Genomic DNA, 12,329 nt, shown 5'->3' with positions numbered 1-12,329 from the left:
AGTTTAAAATACAAACCACCTTTTTTGAATGCGAGACTAAGCACCGCATCATTATACAAAGGCCAAAAGCTTAGCTTGCACTGCATGAGAGATTAATCTTGGATGTGAAAATCCAAAGAAAACTGCAGGAAACCTAAGGCAGCGAAAAGGACCAAAAACCACATGGCTGAGCGCAGCCAGGGACGTGGGGCACTGCCTAGAGTCAGCTGCTGATTGACCCGAGGAGAGCGAGCGTGTGTGCGTGTGTGTGTGTTTGTGTACATACATCACCTTTACCAGTGAATTAAAGTTTTCGTAATGATAATTGTTTTCTCACAAAGTCCAGTTTGGTTTCTTTTTTTAAATAAAGTCTTTAGTGTCATTATAGAAGAGGTGATGCACAGTAAGGATACAGCCCATCACTTGCAGTTGACTTCCAATGTGGAAAAAAAAACCCAAAAAATGAAGTCTACGCTGTCTTACTAGTCAACTTATTTTATTCGGTGTTTTCCAACGGTAGTCAAATTCTGGTTTTTACCCCCATGATCCTTACATGCATGTTAGCAAAATGAATCTTGTTTTCTTACAATATAACATTCAACCTTCATTTGGTATAGATCGCTTCTGCATCAGCAAATATGTCTTCCTTTTATGTAATAAGGACTTCAGTCAAAAGAAAGGATTCTCTAATTTCACACCACCGTTGTTTCTGAACTTCATTTGTTCCTGAACCTGCTTTGTTGCAGAAGCAGATTTTTAAAGCCTTAGCCTGTCATCTTACTTTTTCAGAATTTGAAATGGTATTATGGACTTAATTCTGCTTTTATCACAACAAATGAGTAGTTAAGAATGACAATAATAGCAGTTATAAGGGTTCATTAGTGGGGTTGCATGAAAAAGACGGAGTTTAGAGTGCCAAAATAATCTGAAATTCATGTCAGAGTGTTCTCACATGAAGAAACTACTCACTATTGCCAAATCTCAAATTAAGGAACTACTACAGTATCACCAAAGGAAAATGCAAGTAATTGATAAAATAAACAACAGGAAAAGAGCTAGTTAAATTCTTTTCAGTTCTCTGTAATTGAGAAACCTTTTCTCAATAATTTTATTGCTATTTAAAAATAGCGTTAGTTAAGCTGAAGTGAGGTGCAGTAAGAAAAAGAGCTCACAGCACAGGCAGTACATAAACTCTCAGGATAGCTGTATATATAGGTTTGGACTCATGGAAAAAAAAAAATCCCTGTTTTCCAGTGGTTTATGGCCTTTTTTAATAAAGTATGAAAGTTCGTACCATGTATACAGAACCTAAGTGCAAGATCTTTTACAATTACCTAGCTAGATTTAGAGAATAGATACTAATTAAATGAAAGTAGTTAAGAGAGGTCAGTGCTGGGTCAGTTGTTTCAGAACTTGGATCACAACTAGGAAAATACACAGGAATCCTCTCGGCTGCTATAATGCCTGAAATACAGATGATGTAAAAAAAAACTATTTCTCAAAGATTGGTCTGACAGTTAGATGGAGAAGGAGACTGACTGCAATAAAAAGCAATTTAAGCCTTTAATGACATATAGCATAATCAGACTTTGACTTTTGTCCAGTTTTGAAGAGAAGACCAAGTTTAATTTCTTTGCTGCGGTATTTGTCAATATTTTCCTATTGGAAATCGTAATGAAAGAGATCTTGAATTCTGTTACTGTATATTTTTGAAAAGTGCTCCTTTTCACTGTGCATTTATGATTTTCCACATACCTGGAAATTACACTAAAGCATAAGTATTCACCAAAGTCGTAGAAAAGGCCTTGGGGGAACGAGCAACTTCTGAGTTCTAAAAACTGGGTGGGTTTTTTTCAATGAAACAGCTTTTTGCCCTTTTTTTTCTTTTTTGTTTTTTTTTTAAGTAGTCTTTGTGTATTAGACATGTGTTTCTCCTATGTTCTAGTGTAAGAGCTCCCAAAGGAGGAGTAGGTGCTCTGGTCTTTAAGCGATGCTGGATGCTCCAGCACTGCCCACTAGACGAACGGTGCGGGGCACAGGTACATAGTGCAATAAAACCGGCGATGGGCAAAAGGAGAAACGGGATTATGGTCACTCGGTCTAAGCCAGGAAAACTGCCTCTGGTGATCATCAATGCCATGTTCTAACATGTCGCCTACAGTAACTTCATAAAAACGTTTTCCTATGCTACAGCTTTCGCATGTGTTTGGCTAAGACAGGCAGCGGCGCTTGGAAACGGCGATCCACACGCTCGGCTGCGTGGCTTCGCCGGCGTCGGAGCTGCCGTGCGCCAGGATCCGAACCCTGCAGACCACGCTTCCTCCATGAAAAGCCTTCCCTGGCAGTAAGCAAACACAGACTGCACCCCACCTCTGTTGCCTCTGCTTCCACTCTCTGAGCAGCCAATAATTATTTTTGTTTTCTAATCCAAACGCATCCATAAAACAAAGCAGCAGTAGTTCGTAGCGGTATTGTTGTAGCGTTAAGTGTTCTGAGTGCACGTGAGGGACCACACATCCCTACAGCTCATCTCCCTTATAAAACACTGTAGCTGTTCCGCTAGTGTAAGGCTTTAAAAATGCAAGTGTTAAAAAGAACATAAAGAATTGTGCAGCTATTGCAAAACACTTAACTATGTTACTAGGCAATTTCCTTTCGAATGGAGCTGTGAGGCAGCAATGCTCCTAGCCTGGCTCGCCTCCCAGCAAGGCCTTCTGTAAGTCATGTCTACCTGAAAGCTGTGAATTTGTACATCAAACCGAAAGGCTTTTTGTTATTACACACTCACAAAATACGGGATTTGCAAAACAGTACAAAATGCACGCGTTTCAGGCTGATAGATAAATAGTGAGTACCTCTTACACCATGTGAAGGGAGTTTTCCTTAGTTTGAGAGCATGCTTGTTAAGCAATCATCAGTTTCGATAGATGTATCAGAAAGTGGCAGCATCCACATTTTAGCATCAATAAAAAAGGGTTGGGGAGGGATTAGAAACGTAAACACAAATTCTTGCAAGATAGCGAAGGGCAGGTCTCCATACTGGTTCTGCAGCGTTGAAGAGGGTTGTGTGAGCCCTTGGGTGGGATCGTGTGCCTCCGTGGTGGTAGCCCCGTGTCCTGCTGAGCACCGCTTGCAGCCCGATGCTTCCCAGAAAGCTGCAGGAACCCCACGCAGGGCGGTGATGGAGGACCCATCCTCTCAGGAGATTCTGCTTCTTTTAAAGGTTAGTCGGTGACACAATGGATGAACCTTTGTATTGGGGGGGTTCTGCCTCAGGTGCTAGGGAGTGCTCTCAATAGCTGCTGGTAAAAGAAGGTGGGGACTGCATCTGGCTAAGCTTGACTTCTCTCGTAGTGAGTGTTACAGGTCTTAACATTTACCTACTTTATTTTCTTTTGGGTTAAATCTGTAATTGGTTCTAGCATGAATGAGATTGGAACCTGTCCTTGAAAGCATCCCAACACACAGTCTTCCTTTCAGTGACAGTGCAGGTATCTTGCATCACACAAACTGTATCGCCTGGCACCATCAGCTCCATTCTGATCTCCAGCATAGCCAAGGATTCAAATAGTATTTGTTAAAAGTGAACGCTGCACCCACTGCTATCACCTGTATTTATGAGTGGGCATGAAAACTGGGTCCTTTTATTTGGTTAGAAGCCTGGCGCTGCGTGGTGGTGAAGCATCCTCAACTCCTGGCTTCGGAGCAGGGAGTCACCCACCTCAGCCCCAGGCCCCACCGAAGGACCCCCCCATAGGCACTTCATTTTTAGGTGTAGCTACACTAAGGACTGCAGTCTGCCCTCAGGAAACGGGCACTTTTCATCACCGCTGCAAGTGACGTGCCCACAGCTGATGGCAGAGGTTGGCTGGAGGTGCTTTACAAAGGGCTTTGAATGTTTGCTTTGGATTGCTATTTACAGGCACTTCACTGTCCTCACACCTGTAAGCTCTTCTGCTCCTTGAAAAAGACCTTGTCCCTTAACTGAAAACCGACTGCTACTGAAGTACCTTCTGTTGGTTTGCATACAACTGGACATCAAACCTACGATATTAATTCAATGTAAACATATACCTCTTTACAAAAAGTAAAACACATAGTGCCACTCTAACCCTAAAGCCTAGAGCAATAAGAAGCCAGTTCAAGCTTAAATACACGTTAAATAGCTTTGGAGTCAAATTAAATAAAAAGCTAAATTACAAGCATGTAAGATCTTTGCTGCTGATTCTTTTCTAGCCCCGGGTCATGCTTTACATCTTCGCGCTGTCTTGTTTTGGTGGTTCTGCTGATTGTGTTTCCGGTACTGAGTATTTAACTAGGGAGAAAGGAAAAAAACAAATCATCAGTACAATAGCACACGATAGAAGCAGAGCACAAGCAACAGGTTCCCAGTAACTGGCTGGCTGGAAAAGCTTTTGCAGCAGCCTTGATTATCTGGCACTGCAAGAAGGATCATGCTTTTCTTGTAAAAGACACTCTCGATGGCTGAAGACATGAAAGCTAAATATTAACGGCGTCTGTTTGCAGCGTGAGCTCCTTGGTCTCTTACCACAGCTTTCTTCTGTGTGCAAAAAAAGGGGGAAAACCACTGTGGTCGGTGTGTAACAAAAAGCCGCAGCATCACCTAAGTGGTGCCTTCATCAAAGAGACAGAGCAGCTCGGTACAGCACAAGGGACTTTAGGATAAAGTCCCTCAGTAAAGCTGCTTTTGTGGCCAGATGCAGACAGGGTAAGGCATGCAAGGTTCTCACCTTGGGGTTCCTCGCTTACAACAGCTTCCATGTTTTCTCCTTTCACATATTCCGCATTAAGTCCCTCTGAGAAGCAACAATAGAGAGCGAGATGGGAAGGTAGAAAGTCAAAACGATTTATTTGCTTTGATGCCTTAAAAACTCTGGTAATGGGCCTATCTTCTGTAAAAGCTAAGATGCCTTTTTGCAACCTCCTCTGCATTAACAGCGCTATAGAAACATCAGTAAACCACAGACAGAGAAAGCATTGCTGGATTTTAAAGTGACCACAGAGACTTTCCTACAAGGCACAGCTTCTAGCAGCAGCCCTTTTATTCTGAGTTTCTTGCTTCGTCTTTCTCATGCGAGGCAGCAAGGCTAATCGCTGTGCTAACACGCGCAGCTAGAAGTGCATGGGCTGGGTACGTCCCCCGGACGGGGCTGCACCTGAGCGTAGACAGACGGCATCATTCTCACTACAAGCGAAGTTATGCAGAGCTGCAAGAAGCAGTTTCGAGCAGGGCTGTGGTGATGAAGCAGGATGCCAGTGGGGTGCCCAGTCCCGAATAAGTCCCTTATTGCAATGCAAAGAAGTCTGCAATGTTTGTAACAAGTGCAGCCCAGCCCAAAGGCAAGGCTAGGCGCTGCTGGGCAGGGTGTGCGAGGGGACAGGGGTGCCACTGCTCACTGGGGTCCCACTCAGGGCTGCAGAAGGTTAAGACTGTCTGGGTGCCATGGACCGCAGCCATCTTCTACAGTTCCTCTAAAGGACCTCTTTGGAGAGAGGCAAAGGGAGTGCTGGGCTACCTGCTGCATCCTTAGGGAGGGACCCCGGTGCAGGAGGGCCAAGGCAGTCCACGCTGCCATGCAACACACGCTTTTTAAGCATCTAAACTTGTTTACACATCTAAGTGCAGCGTGAAGCGTGGCAGGGACCCACTATGCCTCGCCACCAGGTTTTGATGGGGCTCATTCGTATCTCACAGGGAAGGAGGGAGGCGGGGAACGGTGCTGGCACCCAGTCAAAGCAGTGTGATGGGAGCCCTCATGCAGCAATGGGGCAGCTGCTGCATCCGAGGCATGCAGGAGAGAAGAAAAGTTTCTGCAACAGGCTAAAAAAATCCCATAAAACCCCATGCCAGCACAGACACTGCAGTCCATGGCTGGCCAAGCCATGGAGGTGGGAGCGGAGCTGTTGGAGCAGCCTGGTGGCTCCTGTCCTGCTGGCATGGCGCGCGGCAGAGGGACAGCAGGAGGCTGAGCCGCAGCCCAGGGCACGGCCAGCGAGCAGGAGGTGTGGTGTAAGGAAAGAAAGAGTAAGAAAGAATATGCAGCAGCATTGTGCACATCCTTTAGACAAATTGGCAAATGCTCGTCAGAGGAGACTCAAAAATGAGAAATGGAGCCACAAGCTCACCACCGCAGGATGGCTGGGCAAGGAAAAAAGCTGAGCCTGTTCCTCCGTGCTTCAAGTGAGTGGTCATTATACATCACCGCTGCCTCCTCCAAGACATGTGTTTTGCTGGGATAACACCAAATGCAATTTATGTTTTTCAATAAAAAGCCACTTTTGCAGTGGCTGACGGCTCTTAGATTTCTGTCATGCATTGCAATGCATCTAAGGCCTGACATTAGCCCAGCATGCCATGTCTGATGGCTTAAATTAATCCTCCTTTATAATTAACTTTAATTTCCTGCCGCCTTTCTGGGGCTTTGTGTCTCTCAGCTTCCCCCTCATCAAAGCCTTTACTTTTTTTTTTTTAAATTATTTATTCTTGCCAAAATATCATTTAAGTGGGGGGAATATACAAGGGTGTTTCATTCCATCACATTCATTTGACTTTTCCTGCTGATCTAATTTACCAAAATGTTCCTGTTTGTTTCAGGCACAACTGGGAAAATAGCACAATTCCAGCAGAAATTTCCAACGCTGAACACCCTTCCCCCAGAGCAAAGAAGACTCACAGGAGATTTCATTTGATTAATTTAAAAAGAGCCTCTTCCAGCTGCTTGCAGCCAGCCCATAATGGGTTGCAGGAGATCACCATGGCCAGGCTGGTGCCATGGGGTGAGGCTATGGGGACACCTCCTGCAATGCTGACACCCAGCCACTTTAGGGGGCAGCTGATGCAAAAGGTGCTTTCTGGGAATAGGCAGCTTTGCCGCTTAATTTGCACTTAATTGCAGTGATTGCTGCACACCTGCAGGAAGGTGGGGTGGGGTGGGGTGGGCTGTACCACCCACGGCTGCCTGCAGATGCTCACCGTGCTTCCTATGCTGCTGCTTGGTGAGTTTTTACCTCTTGCTGAGGTCTGGGGGCTTTGGGGGGTGGGGTGGTTTTTTCCATATTCACCCTGTTCGGTTGGTGGTTTGCAGGGGGTCCCGGGGCTGTTGCTGGTGGTGGGTTCCTGCCTGTGCAATGCCCGGCAGGGCTGGGGGGTGTCAATAACCCACGGCTGGGGCTCTGCTCTGCCAGCTCTGGGTTACTGCGTGCCCGACACCCCCTCCTGTCTCCAGGCTGGAGCACGGCCGCGGGGTTCAGGGGGACAGGCAGGTGGGTGTTTGCTCGGTGCCCCTCAGGAGGCGCTCGGGGGGGACTTACGCTGGATGCTGAAGCAGAACTTCTTCTGCTGGTAGGAGATGTAGCTGGAGACGGCCCCAATGAGTGCCATGGCCAGGGCGCTGGCGATGCCGGCAATCGTCCCAGTCTCTGCCACTCTGCCTGTGGGGCGCAGAGAGCGGGATGCTGTGCGGCAGGGGCACGGGCACCACCCATCCCACCATCCCACCGCTGACCCTGCGGCCACAGTGCTACCCACCTCCGTCATAGTCGCTGTCGGTGCTGCCCCCGGCACCTGCAAGAGACAGGAGCCCGTCAGTGCCCCGTGCCCGCTGCTGCCAGGCTGGCCGTCCGGGAGGGAGTGGGCGCGCACTTGTGGGGGCCGGCAGCGTGGCCCCCCAGGGCACCCCCAGGCTGGGTGAGCCTGTGCCCCACGGGGCAGGGTGCCCCTGCTGCCCCACACCTCCGCTGCCTGCCCGGGCAGCTCGTCGTCGTCGTTACTTCTCTGAGGGGTCTGAAGTTGCTCTTCTCTCCCATCGTGCGTGGCTGGGGGGCGCTTTGGGGGGAGCCCCTGCAGGGGACCCCTCTGCCTGCACACCAGTTAACCTCACCTCTGCCCCCTCACACCTCCGCTGCTCTTGGCATCAAGAACAAACACATGAAACGCTGTCAGACAGATACACGGCGTACTTGTACCGTCACGGGGAGGCAACTGGCTAAGCTCCGTAATCTCAGGGAATCCTCGCTTGGCTTGGAGTCTGTTTTAACATGACCTTCCCTGGAGAAACTGGGCTGGGAGGAGAAGCTGCTGGAAGCTGCAGTCCTTACCCAGTCACATCCTGAATTTATGGAAGCAGGTCAGCGTTGTATTAATGCCTCCGATGTGGTTTGTCCTTGGCATGGGGATTCATTAAATGTTGATTGGACTTGTGGTGTTCATCTCTTTACTCGACTGCTTTTAATATTTAACGCTGTGGATCCTCGCAAATGCGCAGGCTTATCCGATGGCTCATTTTCCTCCCCGTTTCAACCATCAGTGGTCCTATGGTGGACGGTAACTGAAGGCTTCTGTCCTCTGGCGGTACAGGGGCAGGCTTTTGGGGTGGCAGGGGAGATGCAGGTCCCATCTGCCCTGGTGGCAGATGGAGCTGCAGAGCCTTTGCGGAATCAGAAGTGCCTCCAACTGCTGGCACAAGGTGTGACCATGGAGGCCAAAACCTGTGTGTTTCCCTGGCTCTACGGCTGAGACCCCCTTTCCTCGCGCATGCGCCCCGTCGAGCAGGCGAGCCCCGCACGAGTGGTCCCTAGGAGTCTGCTGATACAGTGATTATTGCTCAAGCTGCAGCAGCTACAGCAGACGAAGGGGTATAGGTCACTGCTTACCTTTCTTCTTGTCCGGGCTGTACCCGCCGTCCACAATGCTGGCCAGGTCGTCGTCTGAAAACCCTTTAAAAATAACAGCAAGAACAAACGGTGGTTGGCACCCAAAGGGGCACGCAGCCCCCTGCCACAGGCTCCACGTGTGCTCTGCAGAGGTGGGGGAGCTCACCCCTTCCACCTGTGTAAAGCCCAGTTTGCCCAGCAAAACACTGGAGCTGCCTTCCTGACGGAGCGAATGCAGCCAGAGCTGCCTAGGAAACAACGTAGCAGGAAGGAAAAATAGCGCGTGGCTTGCTTGGGATGAGAGGGATCCCCAAAACCGAGTGCCTTCGGATGGGCAGGGCTGGGAACAGGACTTTTGGGGTACTCTGGGTGGGGGTCACGTGCGAGCATCACGCACCTGGGGTGGGGGTGGCCCCCTGCAAGCCCCTGCTCCCAGGGAAACGTTTCTCTGCTGGGCTGATGGAGGCTGCTCTATTCATCTGATTATTTTCTCTAAAACTCCCCAGCTGTTTTAAAGAGCTGTGAGGGGCTTTCTGTACAGCAGGGCCCAGAGCAGGGGTCTGCACACCCATTTAAACCAGCAGCTCCCAGCTATTCTGTCCCCTGCGAGAACAGGGACTGGTCAATAAGCAGCTCTGCTTCTCTCACAAATAGCAAATGTTAACAAAATGTTTAACCCCAAATTATTTTAAGCTCATAAAAGAAGTCATAATTGACTTTGAGTCTAGTTTGAAATAAATACCTCTCAAAGTTTAAATACTACTAGTTTTGTTGGTTGTTTTTTTTAACTGAGATGATGGACGTATTTACAAGTTCATTAGGTGTTTTGGACAGACGTATTTACAAGTTCATTAGGTGTTTTGGCTGCTCAGCCCTGGCTGGCAGCGGAGGAGAGAGAAGGATGCGGTTTGTGCACATGGTGGCTGTGGTGCTGGGGACTGGGGTGCCCTTGCCCCGCCTCCGGCGAGCCCCTGGCAGCACAGCCTGGCCCGGGGTCCCGCAGGCAGCAGGGTCCCGCAGGCAGCAGGGTCCCACAGGCAGGGACCCAAATCACCTCCTCCCTGGAGGGACAGAGCAGCTCCAGTGGAAGAACTGAGCGCCAGCACATCTCAGTACAGGTGAAAAAGTTATCTTGGACATGGTTGTAGTGGGAATGTTTAATCCGTGCAGGAGGGACATTGAGAAACACAGTCTGGGAATCAGTAGCTGCATGAGCGGAGCTGTTGAACCCCTTGGCTCTGGTCCCAGAGGGACCCTCGGGGTGCACTAAGGCGTGTGATGGGAGAGGGCACCCAAAGCCGAGCCAGCAAAAGGCTCCCTCTCCGATGCTGTGCCTTGGGAAGGGTTACCTTTGCCTTAACAGCCTGGAAAAGACGCTCTTATTCACCAGCTTACCACAAAAAAATAGATTTATGGTCTTAGTAATGAGTTGAAAAAGAAAAATAAACCCTGACTATGCCAGAACCTGGAGAAGTCCCAGGCAGTCCAGGGTACAGCAATGCCGGGGGAACACGTGTGCTGGTTTGTGACCGGTGCCACGTTCCAGCGGTTCAACACCTCAACCTTTCCTGCAGGAGTCTGAAACCTCAACAAGCCCAGAATATCAAAGTGCAGACAAGTCACCTAGTTAATACAATCTAATAAAATATGTGACTATTAATTACACGTGTGAGCAGGGTATACGGCCATCTTGACATCAATAAACTAGCCGTGCAAAGTCTGTTTTCTAGCTCAAGTGCTCAAGGGAACAATCCTCATAGACAAATGATTCATTCACTGGAGTATTTTAGAGATGGAAAAAAAAATCTCCCAGCCCATAGCGTATGTTATGCCAGGACTTAAGTCTGCTCTAGATTTATGTCTTGGCAATGGCTGCGAACCCCAACAGCACATGCCCTCGGTTAAATAGCTGTCAGGGATGGGGACGAGGGGGAACTTAACACTATCACCACAATTTAATGGGTCAGAAGAGACCCCGGGAAAGAAACCTGCAGACAGGCAACAGGTCGTTAGGCAGAGCCCCTCTCCGCCAAGGACCGCCGAGGCAGGGGCTCCTTCCCTCCCGGCAGCCCGGGTAGAAGGGACCGACCTGCCTGCGGAAAATCCCTCTCCCTGTGCAGGCAGGGCACAGGCAGCAGGTGCTGGTGGCAGCGGCTCTGTTCCTGCTTGCTCCTGCCTGGCAGGGAGAGCCTGCTCCCCCGGCAGCTCCGGCAGGTCCCTGGGCACAGCACGGCGGGTGGCCAGCAGGATGGAGAGGGGAAGTCAACATACCTTCACCTGGCCTTACGTCCGGCCTCCCAGCATCTTTCCCATCATTCTTATCATCAAGGGCATCAGCCAAGTCAAAATCCAAAGGATCCTTTGCTAGAAAACAACGCGGGTGTTAGTGCTGGCCACCGGCCGGAGAGCTCTGCAATTAATTATAAAATAATGTCTGCCATGTGGTTGGTTTTGGGTTTTTTTCGAAGTGTCTTACCAACAGTCTAGAGGCTGGAAATGGTGGGACGAGGGGCAGTGCCACCGTCACAGCACGTCCTGAAGCCTCTGCCTGCGCCGGCAGCAGAGCCAGGGCAAAGCCAAGGGGGCTCAGCAGATTGTGCTCACCTGGGTTAGGCTTGGGGGGGGCCCTCGTAGTTTTTGGCTGTTTGGTTGTGGTGGTGCGGATGACATCCCAAAAGCTGTTATCTGAAGGGAGCGGGGGAAAAAAGGAGACCAAAATGATGTCACCCTTCGAAACGTGTATTTGGACAAGCGCTGGGAGGGGAACCCCCTCCTGCAGGGATGCTGGGGCTGTGCTGGGGTGGTTCAGTGCTCTGGTTCCTCCACAGCTTCAGCTGCCTCTGACACCAGGGGCACCCCCTGCCCGCGGTGCCCCAGGGATGCTCCAGCCCTCGGTGTGGGTAGCAGGTGCCTTCGCAGAGATCCCCTGCGCCAGGGCACGTGTCAGCGGGGCTTGAATTCCAGAAGGGGACAAGCAAGGCTGCCAGGAAAACCCTTGCAAACACGCTGCCGGTGAGACACAGGCTGCATCCCCCTTGTGAGAGCTCTGCCTCCACGAGGGCAGCTCCGTGCCATCCCTGCCGGCTGCCTGCGGCACGCAGGAGCAGGACCAGGCACTGCCGGAAAGATACTTAAGGATGTGCTACTTCAGCAACGGAATCTCCCACCTAGCAACAGCAAACAGCTCCATCCTGGTTAAAAATTTTTACAAATGCTGCTTGACGTAGCCCTCAATACGGCTCAGGCAGGGGTGTGTGGGCAGCGAGGGAGGGAGGAAGGTGAAATGCTGGTGCTAACTTTCCTGGCATGTCAGCGAGACCTTGGAGCATCTCTGCTGACCCTGCTATGATAGCACAGCAGGCGGAGATTGTCACCTTTTAAAGTCACCTGTTGGTGGTAACCAAAACTTGCTGGAGCTCATCTGTCAACGCCTGATCCCCCTCCCAGCTACCGGGATGGCTCCTGGTTACCTCGGGGAGCAATTTCCCGCATCCGGAGCCCCACAGGCGAGCACGCATTTACCCTCCCCCGGCACAGGGAGCTCCGCAGTACCTGGCTTCCCCGGTCTGGGAAAGGGCTTTGGAGTTGGCTTGGCTGGTTTGGTGGTAGTCTCCAGAGTGGTGTCAAAGTAATCAGCCAAATCAAAGTCTGTTGCAGAGGAGAAGGGATCGTTAACA

The 12,329-nt window shown here is 50.0% G+C and overlaps 1 protein-coding gene across 5 annotated transcripts in view; it reads right to left on the bottom strand.

The window, feature by feature from the left end:
• Window positions 1–458: 458 nt before the first annotated feature.
• Window positions 459–12,329, bottom strand: part of CD99L2 (CD99 molecule like 2) — a 32,890-nt gene continuing 21,019 nt past the window's right edge. The window contains exons 4-11 of one of the 5 annotated variants that reach the window (XM_040614432.1): window positions 12,205–12,300; window positions 11,257–11,337; window positions 10,924–11,016; window positions 8,653–8,715; window positions 7,529–7,564; window positions 7,312–7,431; window positions 4,731–4,796; window positions 459–4,294 (exon numbers count right to left, since the gene is read on the bottom strand). In XM_040614432.1, the coding sequence (XP_040470366.1) occupies window positions 4,230–4,294; window positions 4,731–4,796; window positions 7,312–7,431; window positions 7,529–7,564; window positions 8,653–8,715; window positions 10,924–11,016; window positions 11,257–11,337; window positions 12,205–12,300 (620 nt within the window). In that variant the 3' untranslated portion in view covers window positions 459–4,229. The other 4 variants (XM_040614433.1, XM_040614434.1, XM_040614435.1 and 1 more) reach the window with 4 other exon arrangements.

The sequence above is a fragment of the Falco naumanni genome, chromosome 14 (genome assembly GCF_017639655.2).
Source record: "Falco naumanni isolate bFalNau1 chromosome 14, bFalNau1.pat, whole genome shotgun sequence".
In the NCBI taxonomy this organism is placed as follows: Eukaryota; Metazoa; Chordata; class Aves; order Falconiformes; family Falconidae; genus Falco; species Falco naumanni.
The sequence above is the reverse complement of the archived record's forward strand: the minus strand, read 5'-3'. Positions and strand labels throughout refer to the sequence as shown.